The sequence below is a fragment of the Enhydra lutris genome, unplaced genomic scaffold (assembly GCF_002288905.1).
Source record: "Enhydra lutris kenyoni isolate GAN:26980312 unplaced genomic scaffold, ASM228890v2 scaffoldscaffold28, whole genome shotgun sequence".
Taxonomy (NCBI): domain Eukaryota; kingdom Metazoa; phylum Chordata; class Mammalia; order Carnivora; family Mustelidae; genus Enhydra; species Enhydra lutris.
The window spans coordinates 3,173,384-3,193,743 of NW_019154112.1; the positions used below are offsets into that span (position 1 = coordinate 3,173,384).

At 39.9% G+C, this 20,360-nt stretch overlaps 1 protein-coding gene across 1 annotated transcript; it reads right to left on the minus strand.

The window, feature by feature from the left end:
* Positions 1 to 7,591: 7,591 nt before the first annotated feature.
* On the minus strand, positions 7,592 to 20,127 carry LOC111152178 (DLA class II histocompatibility antigen, DR-1 beta chain-like). Its single transcript, XM_022510546.1, is given in 7 exon segments — positions 7,592 to 8,316; positions 8,611 to 8,634; positions 9,102 to 9,212; positions 9,961 to 10,200; positions 10,203 to 10,241; positions 12,807 to 13,076; positions 20,013 to 20,127. Coding segments are annotated over 7 exon segments (813 nt in total). The 3' UTR covers positions 7,592 to 8,302.
* Between the last annotated feature and the right edge of the window lie 233 nt (positions 20,128 to 20,360).

A 20,360-nucleotide genomic window follows, 5' to 3' on the forward strand; every position in this document is an offset into this window, starting at 1 on the left:
AATAATGAACGTAATGTCTCATAAACAAAAGGTTATTAATCATTTAGAGAAGATCTCTTTTACTGATGCCCTCAGTACCTGGCTTATGTCTTCTCCAGTTTGCTGGGAAACTATAGTTTTAAGTATTTTATTTTGTCCTATACCAATTTCATGTTGCTATTTATATTGATTCTGGGATATAAGGATGCAAGTCACTTCCTAATATCTGGTTCTAGGGCAGTCATGGAAGAATGGCATGTAAGAGATTGTCCAGGCTATAAAGCTGCTGGGGGAGGAGGGCAGGAGTGCTGACGGTACTGATCCTTCTTTGGCCTGCTATCCTGTCCACGTCGTCTTTTAACAACTCCTTCAGGGCTCCACATCCCAGGCCCCTTGGAGGTTAATGTATATTCCTTGGAACTGTAGGCCATGAGCAGAATGCAGGGAGGCTTATTCCAGTCTTCCATATATCTGTTTAGATAACTGTTGGCAATAACAGCTCCCCCTCTTGCACACATGGTGTCACAAGGTCTGTTAAATATTGACTGTTAGTTAACTTTATTAAGCCATTTGATCTCACTACAATGCCCTCCTTCATATTCTGTCCCACCTATAAAATCTGTATACTAAGTTCCAGACCTTGGAAAGACTGGCTACCTAACTATCTGTATCACCATCTGCCCAATCCTCCCTGCCTGTAAAGTACCCTGAATAAAATGCTATAAACTGTATGGAATTGCTTGCTTTTTTTTTTTTTTTTTCAATCTCAAAGTGCCTTCACACTTTGCAGAATATTTCACAGTCTCTCCACCCTCTAACATTCCTGAAATTGTTAGTTTGTATCATTTCTCCTTTCCTTCTCAGTCTTCCTAGAAGTTTGTCAATTCCATCAATATTTTCAAGGAACAAGCTTTATGTGTCATTGATTTTTTTCTATTGTTTTCTTTTTCCAATTTTGTTCATTCCTGCCATATGTATTATTTCATTTATTCAGCTTGATTTAGGTTATTTTACAGCTACTTTTTCTACGTTATTGAAGTGGGAACATAGATTATGCATTTAATACCATATGTTTTTTTCTGATTATTGCTTTAATTATGTGTCACAAATTTAGGTATATTTTTAAGATGTATTGTTGTGTTTTCACTTTCATTTGGTTCAATATATTTTGCATTTTCCTTAAGACATTCTTTCTGACCCAGAAGTATGTTGTTTATTTTTCAAGTGTTAGGAGTTGTGCTGGTTATCTTTCTACTACTGATTTTTTTTTTCTTTTTCACTCTCCACACCCAGAGTGGAGCCCAACATGGGTCTTGAACTCACAACCCTGAGATCAAGACCTGAGCTGAGATCAAGACTCTGATGTTTAAATGTCTGAGACACCCAGGCACCCCACTATTATCAATTTTTAGCTTAATTCCATTGTATCCAAAGAACACAATCTGTGGGATTTCAGTTCTCTAGCATTTGTTGAAGTTCTTTATATGGCCCATGAGACCATCTATCTTCTCAAAGATTCCATGGACACTTAAAAAGAAAGTGTAATTTCTTCTTGTTTGGTGGAATGGCCTATAAGTGTCAATTAGATCATGTTGGTTGATGGTGTTGAGTTCTATAGTCTTGCTGAATTTCAGTCTAGTGGTTTCATTAACTGTTCAGAGAAGACTATGAAAGCCTTCAAGTGTATTTGCATATATGTATATTTCTTCTTTCAGTTCTATCAGTTTTTGTTTCACCTCTTTGCAGCTCTATTTTTTAGTGCATATACGTTTCAAATTGCTTTGTCTTCTTGGAAGATTATCACTATGATTATTACATATTGTCTCTCTGAATCCCTGACCATATATTTTGTTGTGGTTTTTTTTTTTGTATTTTCCATATTATTTTCTTTCTTTCTTTTTATTATGTTATATTAGTCACCATATAGTACATCATTAGCTTTTAATTCAGTGTTCCAAGATTCATTGTTTACATATAACACCCAGTGCTCCATGCAATACATGCCATCCTTAATATCCATCACCAGGCCAACAAATCCCCCACACGCTCCCCCAAAACCCTGTTTGTTTTTCGGAGTCTACCATCTCTCATGATTTGTCTCCCCCTCTGATTTCCCCCCCTTCATGTTTCCCTTTCTTCTCCTAATGTCCTCCATGTTATTCCTTATGTTCCACAAGTAAGTGAAACCATATGATAATTGACTTTCTCTGCTTGACTTATTTCACTCAGCATAATCTCTTCCAGTCCCAACTATGCTGATGCAAAAGTTGGCCATATACTTTGATTGGAGTCCTAATTTAACTCATACAGCCATCTCTACTGTTTTATCAATTGTTTTCTTTTTGTTTTTTTTTTTTAAGATTTTATTTATTATTTAATTTGACAGAGAAAAAGACAGTGAGAGAGGGAATACAAGCAGGGGAAGTGGAAGAGAGAAGCAGGCTTCCCACCAAACAGGGAGCCCGATGCGAGGCTCTATCCCAGGACCCTGGGATCATGACCTGAGGCGAAGGCAGATGTTTAATGACTGAGCCACCCAGGTGCCCTAAGAACCCTATATCTAATTAAAAAAATAAGTCCATTATGCAAAACTTTTCCGCAATTGAACCCCAAGTTTAGCTCTCCAGTAAATTCTTCAAAATATTTAAGAAAGAAACCACCCTAATTTATACAAAGTTCCAAAAAAGTAACAAGAAAGAAAACATTTGCAAATACTTTCTGTGAGACCAGGATAACCTTTATTTGAAAATCTGGCAAGGGCATTGTAACCAAGAGAAATACACAGACTCATCACTCTTATAAAGACAAATGCAAAATTCTTAAGAAAAAATTATCAAATTGAATCTAGTGATATTCAAAAAGCACAATTGCAACTGCCCCTCAGAACAATGTATTACTTAAAATATAACCCCTGGGAGATTTTACTAGTTACCAAGCACATTTAGATACAGCCTTAAGAAAAACACATACTGGCAACAGGCCTTTGGGGGAGAGGATGATAGACGGCCTTGAAGCTGAGCAGCTGGGGATGCCGGCTTGCTCAGGTTCATTCTTCCGTTATCTCCCCTTTCTCCTCCCAAAAAGCGCCTGTGGCTAATTGGATAAGTCCTTTGAATGTGCTTGTTTAACTATAAACTTTGCCCTCGTTCTTGTTTATCTACAAGGCATTTGACTAATGTTTGACCTTCATCTGCTCTTCTGTTGGTCATTGTTTCTAGCTAATAAAAGCGAGACTGAGGAGTTACTCTGGGCAACAGTCTTTTCGACTGTTGTCCCCTGCTCCCATTCTCTCTTTTTTTTTTAAGATTTTATTTGACAAAAAGATCACAAATAGGCAGGCAGGGGTGGGGGAAGCAGGCTCCCTGCTGAGCAGAGAGCCCAACTTGGGGCTTGATCCCAAGACCCTGAAATCATGACCTGAGCTGCCAGCAGAGGCTTAAACCGCTGAGCCACCCAGGTGCCCCCGTGATCCCATTCTCTTGCAGCTGACTTGTTTGTGCCTCATTCTTCTCCCGTTCGCCTGGAAGCGGCACACAATACATGATGGCTATGTGGATTTTACTCCAGGACTGCAGGATTGTTTTAAAATTTGAGAATTAATTAATGCAATTTATCACATTAAGTTAAAGAAGGAGACAAAAAAATATGACCATCTGGGTAGAATCATAAAATATCATCTGACAGGATTCAAATCCTATACCTAATTTTTCTATATCTAGATTTTTAAAATTCTATTAAAAGGGAATTTTCTTGGGGCACCTGGGTGGCTCAGTGGGCTAAGGCCTCTGCCTTCGGCTCGGGTCATGATCCTGGGGTCCTGGGATGAGCTCCACATCAGGCTCTCTGCTCAGCAGGGAGCCTGCTTCCTCCTCTCTCTCTCTGCCTACCTCTCTGTCTGTCAAATACATAAATAAAATCTTAAAAAAAAGGGCGGGGGGAATTTTCTTGATCTAAGAAAGAATAGCTACCTACTACACACATCAGACTTATTTTACCACCCCCAACTTCCCACCTTTGGTGACCACCCTCTCTTCTCTGTATTGGTGAGATTGGCTTTTTCTATTTTGGGGTTTTTTTTTTAATCTTTTGGTTCAACATATAGATTAGATCACTCTAATTTGCCTTTCTCTGTGCGACATATTTCACTTCCTATAATGTTTTCAAGGTCCATTCATGTTGTCACAAATGACAAAACTTCATTCTTTCTTATGGCTGAATAATATTTGTTGATGTATGTATACTATATTTGTTTCTATTCATCCTTTGATGGACACTTAGGTTATTTCCATATCTTCACTATTATAAATAATGTTGCAATAAATAGGGGGATGCAAGTATATTTTCAAGTTAGTGATTTAATTTGCTTTGGTTAAGTACCCAGAAGTGGAATTGCTGGGTCATAGGTCTTTTTAAAATATTTATGAGAAAATTCCACACTGTTTTCCATAGTGGCTCCAGTAACTTACATTCACACCAACAGTGCGCAAGGTTTCATTTTCTCCACATCCATGCCAATGACCTCTGTTATTTCTGTTCTTTTTGATAAAAGCCATTCAACAAGTGTGAAGTGATATCTCTTGTGGATTTGATTTGCTTTTTCCTGATGATTAATGATGTTGAGCATCTCTGCTTGTGCCTGTTGGCCATCTGTTGTCTTCTTTGGGAAAGCGTCTATTCAGACACTTTGCCCAATTTTTAATTAGATTGGGTTTTTTGTTTTGTTGTTGTTGTTTGGTTTTGTTCTGTTGCTATTAAGTTGAATAAGTTGGTTCTTTATGTATTTTGGATATTAACCCTTCACCAGATATATGATTTGTAAATATTTTCTCCCATTTCATAGGTTGCCTTTTCATTTTATTGATAGTTTCTTTTGCTGTGCAAAAGCTTTTTAATGTAATTCAACTTTTCAGTTTTATTTGTGGTCTTTGCCTTTGGTGTCCAATCCAAAATATCATCACCAGGATAGATGTCGGGGAGCTGATGCTTATGTTTTCTTCCAGGAGTTATATGGTTACAGATCTCACATTTAAATCTTTAATCCATTTGGGTTAATTTTTTGTAATGTAAGATAATGATCCATTTTCATTTATTTGAATGTTGCTGTCCAGTTTCCCAGCATCATTTTTTGAAAAGAATGTTCATTCCCCCATTGTATATGCTTGAAGTGCTCTATTTTAAACTAAACCTCAACTCTTCAATCTAATTCTGGACTCTGCTGTACTGGCATATTTAATCAATAAGAAATCAATTCCTATAAGATTGCCTATAAAAATTGATATATAACAGGTTTTAGCATTTTATCAAACTTAACACACATTAATTGTCCTTGGAAATTTTCTGAGAAATATATTTTTCCTTATAAAATTAAGTATCAGCATGTTAACTTCTAAGAACAAACAAATAATCCTCTTGCTTAGCTGTTGTCTTTAATTGTAATTGGGTTTATAACTGCCATGTAGTACTCCACATTAAAAAAAAAAAAAGAAAGAAAGAAAGAAAGAAACCCTCAGAACCTTGAACTGATGCTGCCCCTCAACAATCTAGCATCCTTCATGGGGAGATAACAAAAAATACTAACACTCTAATAGTACCAGATACGATAGTATCCTCATCTAAAATTGTTCCCCTCTACCCCATCTAACATTTCTTTCTTCCTAAACAAGATTATTTGCTCCCATCTTTCCAGTCCATCAGGTGAGGCAGGCCCAACCCACAAAGGGTGGAGCATGGTTTGTCTGAGAATACCACGGTAATCCCATGGTCCTCCTAATGTGTGGGGAAGTAGATCTACTGGGAATACTTGAAGATGTTTAGTTCCCTCTTATAAAAGCATATGAGGAGAAACAGTTCCTTTTCCTACCTTTGGAAATTGTAAGAGAAAATGAATCCTGAAGCTGCTCCAGGCAGGCAGCCTACTACCATTTCCAAAACACTGACGTGTGGTGTATGATAGAGAAATGAGATACAAAGTCCCACGATCACTGGCAACATCACTGGCCTGATGACTTGACCAATTCTGGAGATGAGCTACACTGGGTCTGTCTGCCATGTGAGACAAGGAGTTAAAGAAAAATAAAGCAAATTAGATTGGTTTTTCTCCACTAGCAACAGAAAGCATCTCCACTGAAATATTCCTGCCATGCATTTTAATCCTACATTATAACTTCAGACCACAGATCTAAGATAAATAAGACAACTCATGTCTTCGTCTTAGAGAACACAACAAAAGTAACATTGCAACCCTGGGATCAAACAGGGTTTGATAAGATCATATAAATGTTGAGTACATGACTGTTACCTTATTAAACTCCCACAGGATGATAAACTGCTTCACATCAATAATGCATGATAGAAATATACATAAAAGAAACTTTGAATTGGCTTGATAATTACAGTTGTCTCTAATAGTGGAGAAATCGTGTTGAAATCACTATAACCATGAACTTCTGAATCTACTGCCTGCTTTTTAGATTTGATTTACATTTCAAAGTGACTCTTCAGACAGAATATGATAGCAGAACTCATCATCTCCTTAACCAATTTAGGGGCATTTGTCTGAAACCTTTCCAAGTCTTATATCATTGAAGTCTAAGGAATTTAGAGCTATATACTCACAATTACAGTTACACAGTGTTCTAAGAACCAAAAATATTTGGTTTAATTTCCTGTTTGTTTCCCACCATATACTTTTTGTCACATTTGTTTCATCAATACAGTTTTGTTTTTATATATATTGTCTTTTTAAACTTTTTATTTAAAGTTTTTATGACAAAATATTTGAAGTGTCTTCATATTAAAACTATTAAATAAGATATATTCTTATATTAAATAAGATATAAGAATAGTTCAGTTTTCATCTCTGTTCCCTTCAACCTATTCATACACTTTGACTGAGAGGCAACAATTTTTTTAAAAAATCCTTCCATTGTAGTATGTAGATTAGACAGATGATAGAGAGATAATGATAGATGGGTGATATAGACAAAATGAGTTGATCTAGGTATATATTCCTATTCTCTTCTTCTATCTTATTAAACAAAATGTTGTGTGCTTCACAAACTTTCCTGTACCCATACAAATGCCTTTTAGAGATTATTCTATAGCAGTGTGGTATTTTTCCTTCCAGGTGCATAACATTTCATTGTTTGTATGGACATCTGAATATTCATAATTTCCCCTTTGTTTCCCAGCACTGCTTCTGATCTGCTAAGATATTATCCATCCAGGATATTCCTGTAGACAGTAAGAATACACACAGTCTGGAAGGTCTCAGAATTGTATCTTTCCCCTAGAGTTGTGGCTTTGTCCTGATGGTCTGAGACTTAGTTATGGGGAAGGCTGCATCCCAAGCCAAAGTGTTAGCATGCAACTAAGTTTATCTGAGAGACAGAAAAAGATGGAAGGGTAGACAGAACTCACCATCAGTATAATGAAAGGGGTTTACTCAGGTTAGGATACTTTCTATAAATAATCAGGGAAAGGCATACCTGGCTGGCTCAGTCAGTGGAACATTCAACTTGTGATCTCAAGGTTATGAGTTCATGTTCCATGTTGGGCATGGAACCTACTTTAAAAATAAAATGAAATAAAAATATAAAAAATAAAAAATCAGGGACAAAATGACAAAAGAATGTTATTATAAAAAGTCTAAGGGCATCACCTATGTAAAAATTATTTGCATTACATTGCAGGAATATTTTTCTGTCCCCTTTCCTTATCCCATGGTGCAAAAGGACTGGTGTGTTTGTGTTTCAGAACATAGACATGTAGGACATCATCATCTTATGGGTCATTAAGGGCTTCCTCCAAACTCCAGAAAATATGTCTAATTACAGAACGTGTAAAGCCCAAGAATAAATGGGAATGAAACAAGGATACCTTCAAGATCTCCACATCTGAGCAAAATTCTGGGATATAAATAAAAACCATTATTTTATTGTGGTGGAATCCTCCCTTTGTCTCTTTTTTTATACCTCTTTTCTTTGAAACTATGTGAAGCAGATTATTTTAACCCCATGTTTGTTTGAGAAAAGCTTATGAAGATACATGAGAAGAAGTTCAGTTCCCGTGCAAGGGAGGCAGGAAAGGCAACACAGAAGGGGACCGGAGAGAATGCAGAGGAGGTACTGAAGTCACACTGGGGCTTCCAGGTCAAGGAAGGGGCAGACAGAGCCACAGGGAGGACAGGTGCTGCAAGTCACTGAAGCCGGGCCAACCAGATCTGAGAAAGCACTGTAATTGTGGAGGAATAAGAGCTGGAAGCCTTTCATTCTGAGAAGAGGCTGGGAAGGAAGGTTCTTCCTGGAGTGTCACCATCTCCACATCAGCTCAGGAGACCTGCAGAGACAGAGCAGAGTGTTGTTTCCAGACCCACCTCTCCAAGCAGCCCGTTCTCCCTTTCCCAGGGCCTCGAGTCAAAGCCCTGCAGTAAGAAGAGCATATTCTTAGGTCTCCTTGATCTGAAGCTATTTCACAGCACAGGCCTTTTACTAAATGGAGAGAGGAAGCTTCAGTGTAAACTGCCCGATCAGAAGTCAGATCCAAAGTCTTTCCCATTTTTTCTGTCTTTCACCATTACCACTTGTTCTGGAATAACCAAATCTATCACTAAAGAGGATGACAGAGCATTACCTGTTGGCTGAAGTCCAGAGTGTCCTGGGAAAGAGAAGGGAAGACATATACTTAACAGATAAGGAGGTAAATCTGTCCCCACACACAAAGTCCCAGCCCCAGACCCGCCTCCTTAGATTTCTCTAACATCACAACCCACATGACATGATGCCAGAGTAGAGAAAAAAGTGAAAGATGTGACCCATGAAGCTTCCGTCACACAAATACAGTGGGATTTCACTAGCTTTAGTGCCTCTTCCTGCATTTGGCCCAGGATCCCAAACCAAGATTCCCATGCTTGTTAAGCTCTCTCTTATCTCTACAGGCCATAACCTCTTATACTAAAACCCAGTAACCATGGGCTATTGCTTTCTAGATTTCTAAGAAATCTGAAGTCGAATTGGGAAAGGAAGGCTTCATGCAGGGCCACTGGTACACAGAGACCTTATTTGATGAAAGCTGTATTTCTCCCCCACAGGGTCTCTGTAGAGACTCACCAACAGGTACCTTACCCTTCTGATTCCTGAAGTAGATGAACAGCCCCACCACGAGGAAGGGCAGACCCAGAACAAAGCGTCCAGTTCCACTCAGAATCTTGCTCTGTGCAGACCCAGACTGTGCTCCTGAGAGAAGAAACAGTTTTAGTGATTTTTATCCCAACTCTAACTTCTCCGATAGAGACTCTGAGATTGAGAACTCTGAGAATGAGGAAGGCAGACTGCCTTGAAGAAATCGAGTAATTTTCGATTTCTGGAAAAGAAATTTAAAAATCATATTGCAGAAATGCAATGTTTAGTCACTGAACTTTTTAAATATCACAGCTCTGACAAATCCACTACTTCAGCATCAACGGATGAGAAGCCTAGATGGAGTCCATGGAGCTCAACAGATTGTGCAGAGCGACACAGCTAATGAAAGGCAGAGTCAAGATTGGATTCCCCCTCAAGTCAGGAAGGTCCCTACATTATGGAGGATGTGCCTCTTCTGAGACCACAATCAACAACTCAGAGCAACATTGCTTGAAGCACAAGCCCAGCCCGAACCAGGGGACTGGTGCCCAGTGTGAAGAGGGAACCATGACCTGTGAGCCATGGTAAATGTCAAAACATGGACAACCTCTGTTCTGCCTGCCAGGCATAACTGCCTCACCAGGGAATACAGGATCTGTACAAATGATCACAGTATATATAGAAATTATCAGAGGATTTCTACCACAGGATATCACTCAGCAACCCCCAGTGATCTGTGCTGAAAAGAAGAGATGATGGAGCAAATGAAAACATGGTGTAAGGAGAGAGAACCCTGACAGGAAAAGCAAAGTCTCCTCCTTAGTGGGTGAGGAACTTGTGAGGTCAGAAAGCTTCTTCTCACTCCATTCCACGGTGACAGGGGTCGTCAAACTGGGGTGCTCCACTTGGCGGGTGTAGACCTCTGCACTCTGAGGAACTATCTCCAGCATCACCAGGGCCTGGAAGGTCCAGTCTCCATTACGGATCAGGCCTGTGGACACGACCCCAGACTCCTCTTCCTGGCCATTCCGGAACCACCTGACTTCAATATGGCCGGGATAGAAACCATTCACAGAGCAGACCAGAAGGTTGTGGTGCTGCAGGGCTGGGTCTTCACAGGATACACAGTCACTGTAGGCTCCACTAGAAGAGAAGAGGTAGAAGGACTCAGTGAGGAAGACAGATTCAGTCTCCCTGGTTGGCTGCCAGGCTGCCTCCAGTCTCTGCTCCTGGGCTAAGTCTCAAGCAGGCTCTCCCAAAGCTGGCCATGTGGCCCAATGAGTATCAGTATCATGAGTCTTGAATTTAATACTGACAGCATGGGTCATTAATCTTGAGAGATGTTTGAGAAATTTGTGGGTTTTATTTTTTATAGTGTGAAACAGTTTCTTGTTGAATTGAAATGTTTACAAATTTTACAAGGCATAGGTTGTTTTAATTAAAAGCATGATTTCTGGAGCAGGCTGACTGTGCTCAAATACAGACTCTGCTATTTTACTGATTCATCCTGGGAGAATATTTGCATTCCTCTGTGCCCCAGCTTTCTAACCTTTTGAGAGTGACAGTAATACTAACTTAGTTCTTAGGGTTGTATGAAGATTAATGCATCGAAGTATGTAAAATGGTAACTGATATTTACCCATCAGTATATGTTAGCTACTTATTACCCTTGGTTTATTGGAGAGAAAAATATGACTTAAAGTGTGAATAAATTGGAGGACAGCTTGTGGTAGATGGGGAAAGAGAGTGTGAATTCCTACAACTGCTACAGTCACACTTTGGACACCACAGAAATGGTTATATCCTGGGAACCAGTAAAGACAGAGGTGACTCTCTAGCCCTAGGAGCTGAGTCCCAAGAACAGCATGAGTCCTGAAAGAGAGGAAAAAGAGCAAGGAAACTCATTTATTTAAAAAAGTTCTCATAATTGCACTCTGCTGATCAATACTTCTTTGCAGCACAAAAATATCTATTATTGTAATTGTTATCATTCTGTAATTATCCCCCTTTTAAAGCTGACATTTGAGTTCATGGCAGGGTCTGAGACTCACTAATAGTTATCCTTAGTCCCTGAGACAATACCTGACATTGCCAGCCTCAATAAATACAATTTCTGTTTTTGTAAAAGGAGAAACACGGGAAAACCTTTTCACCATAAAATCGTAGATTTAAGATTGATAAGAAACCACTGCTAACAATTTTGTAATATATTTCATTAAATACAAATATTTGCATTCTTGGTAGGAAAAAGTAATAATTAGAATCAAAATATAAACCACAAACTAGGGGAAATGCTAAATAAAATGTCAGCAAAGCATTAATAATATTACGTATAGAACATGCATAAAACCACTGAGAAAAACACTAAAACATAATAGACAGTAGATAATTTTTACAATGGTAACAATGATTAGCCAAATAATATGTGAAAAAAATGTTCAAGAACCTTAAAAATTAAAGGAATAGAAATTAAAAATTAACAAGACTAATTTTCAACTGTGTATTTGGCAATGTTGGGAAAAAAAGGTCTAAGAAAGGGGAATGTGAGATGAATTGTTACAGCAACATAAAGAAATCATATTCAACTCCATAAATACTTTATTTTAAAAACAGCAGTATCGATATATTTTGGAAAAAATATAATTAAAACATAGTTTCAAAATCATCTCAAGTATAAAAGAATACGTACACAAAGAAATAAAGCAAGGAGCTCCTGGGTGACACATCAGACTCTTGGTTTTGGCTTAGGTTACGATCTCCGGCAACTGAGATGGAGATCAGCACCCCCATCCCACCCCAGCCTTCAGGCTCCTGCTCAGCAGGGAGTCCCCTTCAGATTCTCTCTCCATCTCCCTCTGCCCCCTCCCTCCGCTGCTGCCTGTGGTCCCTCTTTCTCTTTCTCGCTCTCTGTCTCTCTCTTTCTCTAAAATAAATAAATAAATCTTTAAAAAAATTATTTTTAAAAAATCAAGAATATGAGATCTAAAAGCAGCCTCAGAAAGATCAGAGGGTCCTCAGAGTTCTCCCTAACCCATCAAAAATTAGTCTGACACTTTTTCTCAATGAAATGGTCCCACACACAGACAGGCACACTTACTTCAGGGGTTCAGGATTAAGAAGAGTGAGTGCCAAGAACAGAGGGTGACTGGCCTCTTCACATCCTCCCTAATCTTTTAATCCTCCCTTCCCTTCCCCTAAACCTTCACCCCAACCAGGACACCCTCCACTTCCATCCCCAGGACTCCACCACTTGCCTAGTGTTCCCTCCACCTGCAGCTCCTGAGCTCCCCTCACCTCTCCCTCAGGGGCCACCAAGGATGTCAGATGTCCCCTCCTGTGTCCTCCCCTCACACCCACTCTCCCAGCCCATCCCCACATCCACGCCCACAGCCCAGCTCACACTCATTCTCTGCCTCCCCTCACTTCAGAGCACACCCCTCACACACTGTCCCCACAGCCACACAGGGACACAACCATACAATCACAACCACACACTCTGCACAGTGACACAAACAGACCACAGTGTCCCTGACATGGCACTCTCACAGGGATCCTTCTAACCTGTACTTGCTCAAGACCCTGTAGGCTCACTCCAACGAGTCTAGTCTCACAGCCTGTCTCTCTCGTCTCTGTCTCTGCCTCTCTCTCTTTCACACACACACACACACACACACACATTCCCCCAATCTCCGCCCCTGCCGCGCTCACCTCGCCGCTGCACCGAGAAGGTCTCAACCACCCCGTAGTTGTGTCTGCAGTATGTGTCCACTGAGGCCCGCTTCTGCTCCAGGTAGTCCTTCTGGCTGTTCCAGTACTGTGCAATGGGCCGCCCCAGCTCGGTCACCGGCCGGTACTCCCCCACGTCGCTGTCGAAGCGCAAGAACTCCTCCCGGTTATAGAAATACCTCTGCAGGAACCGCACCCGCTCCGTCCCGTTGGTGAAGTAGCACTCGGACGTCGTCAGGAACAGGAAATGTGCTGTGGGGACAGAGACGATCCGGTCACCCGCGGGCTCCTGGAAGACTGACGGCGGCTCCCTCGCTGGCTCCCCCCGCGCCCCCAAACCACCAGCACACACCGCTCGTCTTCCCTCTGCGGGCGGCGGGAGAGGCGGCGGACCCCCAGCCTGAATAGCGCCGGCATTTGCCCCTCACCGCCTCCTAGACGCGTGCTGCTGACAGACACCAGCTTCCCTCCTCACCTCCCACAGCCCTTACCCCCGCCTTAAACTCGTCCCACCTGCTTCCCCGCCCCCTGAACACTCTGTTCAGCCTGAGCAGGCTCAGGCCCCTGCCGCCCCTGTGAATCCAGAAAAGGAAACAGACGGGTCCCCTCCACTCCCGGAACTGAAAATGGAGGGAAAGTGACGCACAAAACCCAACCAGGACAGACTTTGTACGGGGTGAGAAACATCCCAGGAGACGTGTGCAGTTCTAGAGCAGAGAATAATTGGATGATCTCAGTTACCTTGGCATGCCAGAGAGGTGGTCTCAAGACTGACATTCCAGATGTGACATGAAAGATTAAGTAGATGTGAGCTAGAGGGTGTGTGTGTGTGTGTGTGTGTGTGTGTGTGTGTGTGTGTGTGTTTGGGGAAAAGGAGGCACATTTCAAGTCAAGGTCATGTAACTGTGCAAAAGCTTGAAAGAATTGAGAAATTTCCTTCAAAAAAAACAGAGAAAACAGTTCACTGAAGCAGACAGTGAGAAGAAGAAGGACGTTTAGAGACATCACATGCAGTGGATACTAAAAGCCTGTGTGGGGTGGTAGCATTTGACTTGTATACTGAATTCAAAGGCATATGAGTGAGGAATTTTAAGGAGATTAAAACCATGGTTGTAATACAGTTCCTCCATCTTTACCTACATTTCGAAATTCAGAAGTCTCAGAAAACCAGATTGCATTAAAGGTTTTGATGCAGAACCCATTTGGCAAATCTAGTCTGATGAGGTAAAGGACATCTAGTTTGATGAGGTAGAGCTCAAACACGTCAGATCTCTAATTGGTCAATCAGTCACATGTGCTTCTAAAGTTTCAATATATGTAAACATACACACATCATAATATATGTATGCAAATATACGCATATACATACACACATATATACAAACATGCATAGATGTATGTATATATTGATATTCCTGTTTCACGTTTAATCAAACTAAGAAAAAAATTTTTTTAAGATTTTATTTATTTATTTGATAGAGATCACAAGTAGGCAGAGAGGCAGGCAGAGAGAGGGGGAAGCAGTTTCCCCGCTGAGCAGAGATCCCAATGTGGGGCTCGATACCCGTACTCTGGGATCATGACCTGAGCCAAAGGCAGAGGCTTTAACCCACTGGGCCACCCTGGCACCCCAAGAAACATTTTTTATTCAAGTCTGATTAACATGAAAAATTTGGAGAAAAATAACTCTGTGTTTAAAAGGGAGACAAAAAAAAAAAAGGGAGCATTTGACATTATCAATATAATAGAATGTAGAATTACTACAACGTTTTGATATATTTTACTGAAAAATACTTGTGGCAGTCGCAATTTATGCCTTATAAAGGAAAGTTGTTGAAAGTTAACAGAGATGGTGATTGTCCAGAAATCACAGAATATTGAAAAACATTGTATAAGACAAAAAGTAAAAATAAAGATCTTGGCTTCCATTGATTCAATGGTCTCTACAAGAAATTGGTGAAGGTATACAACTTTATACTTTATTATTTCCTTATTTAATCAAACTAAAATAAACCACAAAGACCTGAATTGGAAGGTGAGTGTGTGTATAAAGTGTGAGTCTACAGTTTTGAGAAGTAGCACAGTATAAATCAGTATTTTCAACCTCAGCACTGTTAACATTTTGAGGTTCTGTTCATTTGTGTGAAATGATACCCCATATATTTTCCAACTACAATGGTACAAAACTAAAAATCAACAGTAAAACAAAGCTGGAATATCTACAATGTAAATGTTAAATAATTATATGTAAATATTAAATAACACACTACTGCACAAGCAATGGGCAACTAGGAAATCAAATGGCAAATCAAAATATGTTTCAAAACAAAAGAAAAAGAAAACACAAGTGAAATGTATGCTGTAAATTCTTGTATTAAGAGAAAAAGTTCAGCTCTCTCCACCAAGATGCTGAAAGGAAAGGAGGCTGAGGGGTGGCTCTGGACCCTGGTGAAGAAGCAGGAATCCAAGAAGGTGGTCAATCCCTTGTCTGAGAAAAGACCCAAGAATTTTGGCAATGGACAGGAAGGATATCCAGCCCAAAAGGGACCTCACCCACTTTGTCAAATGCCCCTGCTACTCCTGCTGCAGCAGCAAAAGGTTATTCTATATAAACGTCTAGAAGTATCTCTTACGATTACCCAGTTTCTAAGCCTTTGACAGCCACACACAGTTACTCAATGGCTTAAGCTGGCCCACAGGTTCAGACCAGAGGCAAAGCAAGAGAAGGAGAGATTGTTGGCTCGGCTGAGATGAAAGCTGCTAGTAAAGGGATGTCCCCTTAAGAGGCCAACTGTCCTTTGAGTTAGGTTCATCCTATCACCACCTTGGTGGAAAACAAGAAGGCTCAGCTGGTAGTGATTTCATATGACTTTGGATCCCATTGAGCTGGATGTCTTCCTGCCTGCCCTATATCCTAACATGGGGATTCCCCAGCATTATCAAGGGGAAGGCCAGGCTGGGGTGTCTGGTCCACGGGAAGATCTGCACCATAGTCACCTTCATACAAGTTAATTCAGAAGACAAATGAGCTCTTCTTAAACCGTTGGAGGCAATCAAGAGAAATTACAATGACAGATGTGGTGAGATCCACTGTCTCTGAGACAATGTCCTGGGTCTAAAGTCAGTTGTTTGCATTGGAAAAGGCAAAGCCTAAAAGAACGGACCACCAAACTGGCCTAAGTGTGCACTATTGAATTTTCTGTACTTAAAAGCAATAAAGAGTTCTCTTTCAGCCAGTGTCAAGGGAAAAAAAAAAAAAGGAAAAAGGAAAAAAAGTTCAAACAAACACATGACACCTGAGGGAACTAGAAAAAGAAACTTGGGGGAAATTCAGTAGAGGAAGGAAATAACAAAGAAAAATCAGAAGTAAAATAAAGACCAGAAGACACAATCACATAACATTGAAAGTAATGACCCAGTTTTCAATCAATAAATAAATAACCTAAATTGACAATTCTTTAAGTACATTAACTAAGAAAAAACAGAAACAAAAACAAACGATGGAAGACTCAAAACCCAAAATGAGAAATGGGGAAGAGAAAACAATATAATTGATAACCACAGCTGTTGACATTTTGGACAAGATAATTGTTGTGGGAAGGCTGTTCTGTGCAGTTTAGGATGTCTATCAGCATCACTAGCCTCTACGCACTAGATGTCAGATGAAACCCCGGTTTTGAAAACCAGAAAATGGCTCCAGACGTTGCTCTATACCCCAGGGGTCAGGGGTGCTGGCAAAAATGTCCCTGGGTAAGAACCACTGTTAGACTACCTGAAATATATGTGATGAAAAAGCTTCTGTTGTTTATGAGAAAGCTGAGTATTGCATTGAAAAATTTGCCAATATTATATCTGATGAAAAACCTTATCCTGAGGAAATAAATTATGCTGGAAAATAGCTCAGTACTGGTGCCAGATTCCTAAAAAACATTCATAGTGCCTAATAAGAGGGTATCAAAATATACTAAGAATTCTAACCGAAAAATGACTGTTCTTGGCTGTGCTAAGGCTTCAGGCTCACCCAAAACAAAGTGAACGGTGACTGGAAAGACTAAAATCCAGGATGTCTGAAAGATGTAATGACTTTCCCTGTGCATTATTTTTCAAACAAAAAAAATATGCAGAACCAGATATATATTTCCTAACTGACTCAATCACCACTTTGGATCAGTGACATGTTCCTGACAGCCAAGCTGGACTGTGAGAAGCCTGTAGTGTCACTGTCCCTGGGTAATTGTTCCACATGATGCTCCTCTGAGCTTCTTGTAAAAACTAAAGCTTTTGGCTTTGAATTTCCCACAGTATGACGTCTGTGTTGAAATCTTATGACCGAAGAATTTTTGTCTCATCAAGAGCAGGTATAGTTTTTAAATTCCATTCTTGTTACAGTTTACTGAGAGAAGCCTACAAATCCACAGCTTTCTGAAAGAATCAGTTACTAGTGCCTGTAATGAAGCTAAAAATTAATAAAACAACTTTAACAAGTGTTTGGCACAGACTTTGGGCTGTGTTCATGTTTGCATGAACTGGCAGATAAAGATTTTGAAAACTAGTATGTCATTAATAAAAGAAAATCATATCAAACTTCAATATAAGCTGAAGTTATTCAGATAAAAATCTAAATTTAAAAAAAAAAAGGCACCGACAATAAGGTCATGGTGGGCATTCCCCTAGTGATAGAAACATGGTAGTGGCAACCCAGAGAGCACTCCTCAGCTTACTCCCCACACTCCAGCCACTCCAGTCTTCCTTCTGTCCCTTCAACTCAGCAAACATCTTCCCACACTTTGGTCTTTATCCTGTCCTCTCTCCCCAGAACACCTGTCCCTCAGATCCTACACATGGCCCGTTTCTTCTCATCACTCACGTCCCAGCTAAATGTCACTCTCTCAGGGACAGCTCCCCAGCCACTGGAACTGAGGTCAGGTGAATCCAAATCTCTGTCACAATACTCTGCACTGTTGTGTTTATACTGCACTTACCGCTCTCTGAAATTTCTTTGTTAAATGTTTATTGGGCTTTCTACACTGTTGTTAGGTAAGTTTTTAATGACTTTGATAGTTGTGGACATTTTTTCATTGAAGTATAATTAACATACTGTGTTATATTAGTTTCCATTGTACAGCATGATGGTTCCACCATCCTGTACACGCTCAAGCTCATCACAGTAAGTGTGCTCTTCAACCTCTGTCATCCATTTACCCATCCCCCACTCTCTCTACTCTGGCAACCACCAGCTTGTTCTCCGTATTTAAAAGTCTGACTTTTTGTTTGTCTCTCTTTTTTTCGTTGTTGATTTGTTTTGTTTCTTATATTCACATTTGGTGAAATCTTTTGGTATTTGTCTTTTGGTGTCTGACTTACGTCACTGAGCATTATACCCTCTAGGTCCATCCATGTCCTTGCAAATGGCAAGATCTCATTTTTATGGCTGAGGAATACTCTATTGTGTATATATACCACATCTTCTTTATCCATTCATCTATTCATGAACACTAGGTTTGCACTGTATACAACTGCTGCAATATATATGAGGGTGCATGTATCCTTTTAATCAGTGTTTCATTTACTTCCAACAGTGGGATTACTGGATCTTACGTGACTCTATATTTAATTTTTTTGATGAAGTTCCATACAGTTTTCCATAGTTGCTACACCCATTTGTTTTCCCACCAACAGCCATTAGGCTTATTTTTTTCTACATCCTTGCCAACACTTAGTATTTCTTATCTTTTGATTCTAGCCATAGGACTTTTCTATCTTATTCAAACAGTATTCTCTGATCCTCAAACAGAGCCCAGAAATGATAATAGTTGCTAAGAAAAGTATTTATAGTTTAAATGAATAAACCCTGGGTGACATGGATCATTGTAAAGATCCTAGAAAGCAAGTTCCAACACTCTTTTACTCTGATAACACATTAAATCCCTTCTGCATCCTCTGAGAAATTCAGACAAATTTTCTTTTTTTTTTTTTTTTTTTTTTTGTTGGAAGAAATATTCACAGGTAAGGGAAAGATGATTTTATGAAGGAAAATCTCATTAAGTTTCAATTCATCTAATGGATCTATTATAGTGCTAAAGTTTTATGCAAATATTGGTGATTCTCTGTAATGGTGATGACATAGAAAGAAAAGAAAAGGGCTAATTAGCCTTCCTCAAACTGGCTAATTGAGGAAAACAGAGGCCATGATGAATTAGTCCATGCTTTGAGGGCCAAGACCCAAGGAGGCCAATGAGTTCTCTAGACATTTAGCCCGATAAGATGGATATAAAAAACTTTCACACACTCTGTACCCTGCTCAGTGTGTTTAGTTTGAAACATATGAAATTCTTGATATTTGAATATTTTTGACCAGAAATTAGTAAGACCAGAATTTCATAAAACTTTTACTACTTGAAGACTTTCCGTGGGTCAGAGAAAGGAGACATGTGGGAGAAATCAATAGTATGGAAAGGTTCAAAATAAATTCATAATAAACACTAAACCCTGTGAAGTTTTCAGAAGATGCCTTAATTTCTTTAAGGCATCAAAGAACTCCCCATAATGCTCCTTATCTACAGCATCATTTTAAGTACTAAGGATCTCTGCTTCAGCTCCAGGTTGCTTTCTATGGGAGAAATAGAAAACAAACGCTAACTTCTGTCGGAAAACCTATGATATAGGAATATAGGTTCTATAAACATTGGAGTTCAGGAGGAAGAAAAGGAGATAATGAAGGAGACCTCTTGATATATCCTCACTTATCAGGGAGAGATACCAGCGTCACAGATCCTGTTGAGGATATCACACAGGTTCTTCTAGAAGAGACCTTTCTAAGTCCTTTTCATACCCTAGATATTCCCCTTTACCAGGTAAAACTCAGTATAATAAAGAAAACAACTCAACAAAAAATTATATTGAAATCATTATTCCCACAGACCTCGAGGAAATGGGATGTAAGCCTGGAGATGTTTCATTGGAGAAGAGTTGAGACTGAATGATGGATATATATATGGAGATTCCTTACACTCTCTTGTAGAAAGGACAAGCATAGAAGTTCCTTTTGTTGTGAAAACAAATGAAAAGCCAAATGATGAAGATCGGTGGACACTGAAGAAAATTTTACAACTTTCTAAGGGATACAGTCTGAACACAGTGACAGAATTAACTTCCTTCTTTCCCTCATCCCATAATAGCTCACCACACAAGGTGTGCACTTATGTGGGGTATCCCTGGCCCAAGCCATGGGAGGGCCCAGCACCATCAGTATCACTGTCAGAGCTGCCATCCAGGAGCCTCTAGGGAACCACAGACACGCCATGCTGGAAAATACAGAGGACAGGGTTCTTGGAGGTAGGCAAATCTAAATCAGTGGGGACTAACTAGCACCATCCTCCAGGCACATCCCAAATAATACTAACCAAGGAACTCATGTCTGTGTTCTTGGATTGGATGATCTACAAGTTTAGAACCAATCAGCATCAGATATGAACAGCATCACTAGTTGTCAATCAGAGATTCAGTATGAAGATCCTCCTTCGTAAGATTGCCTTC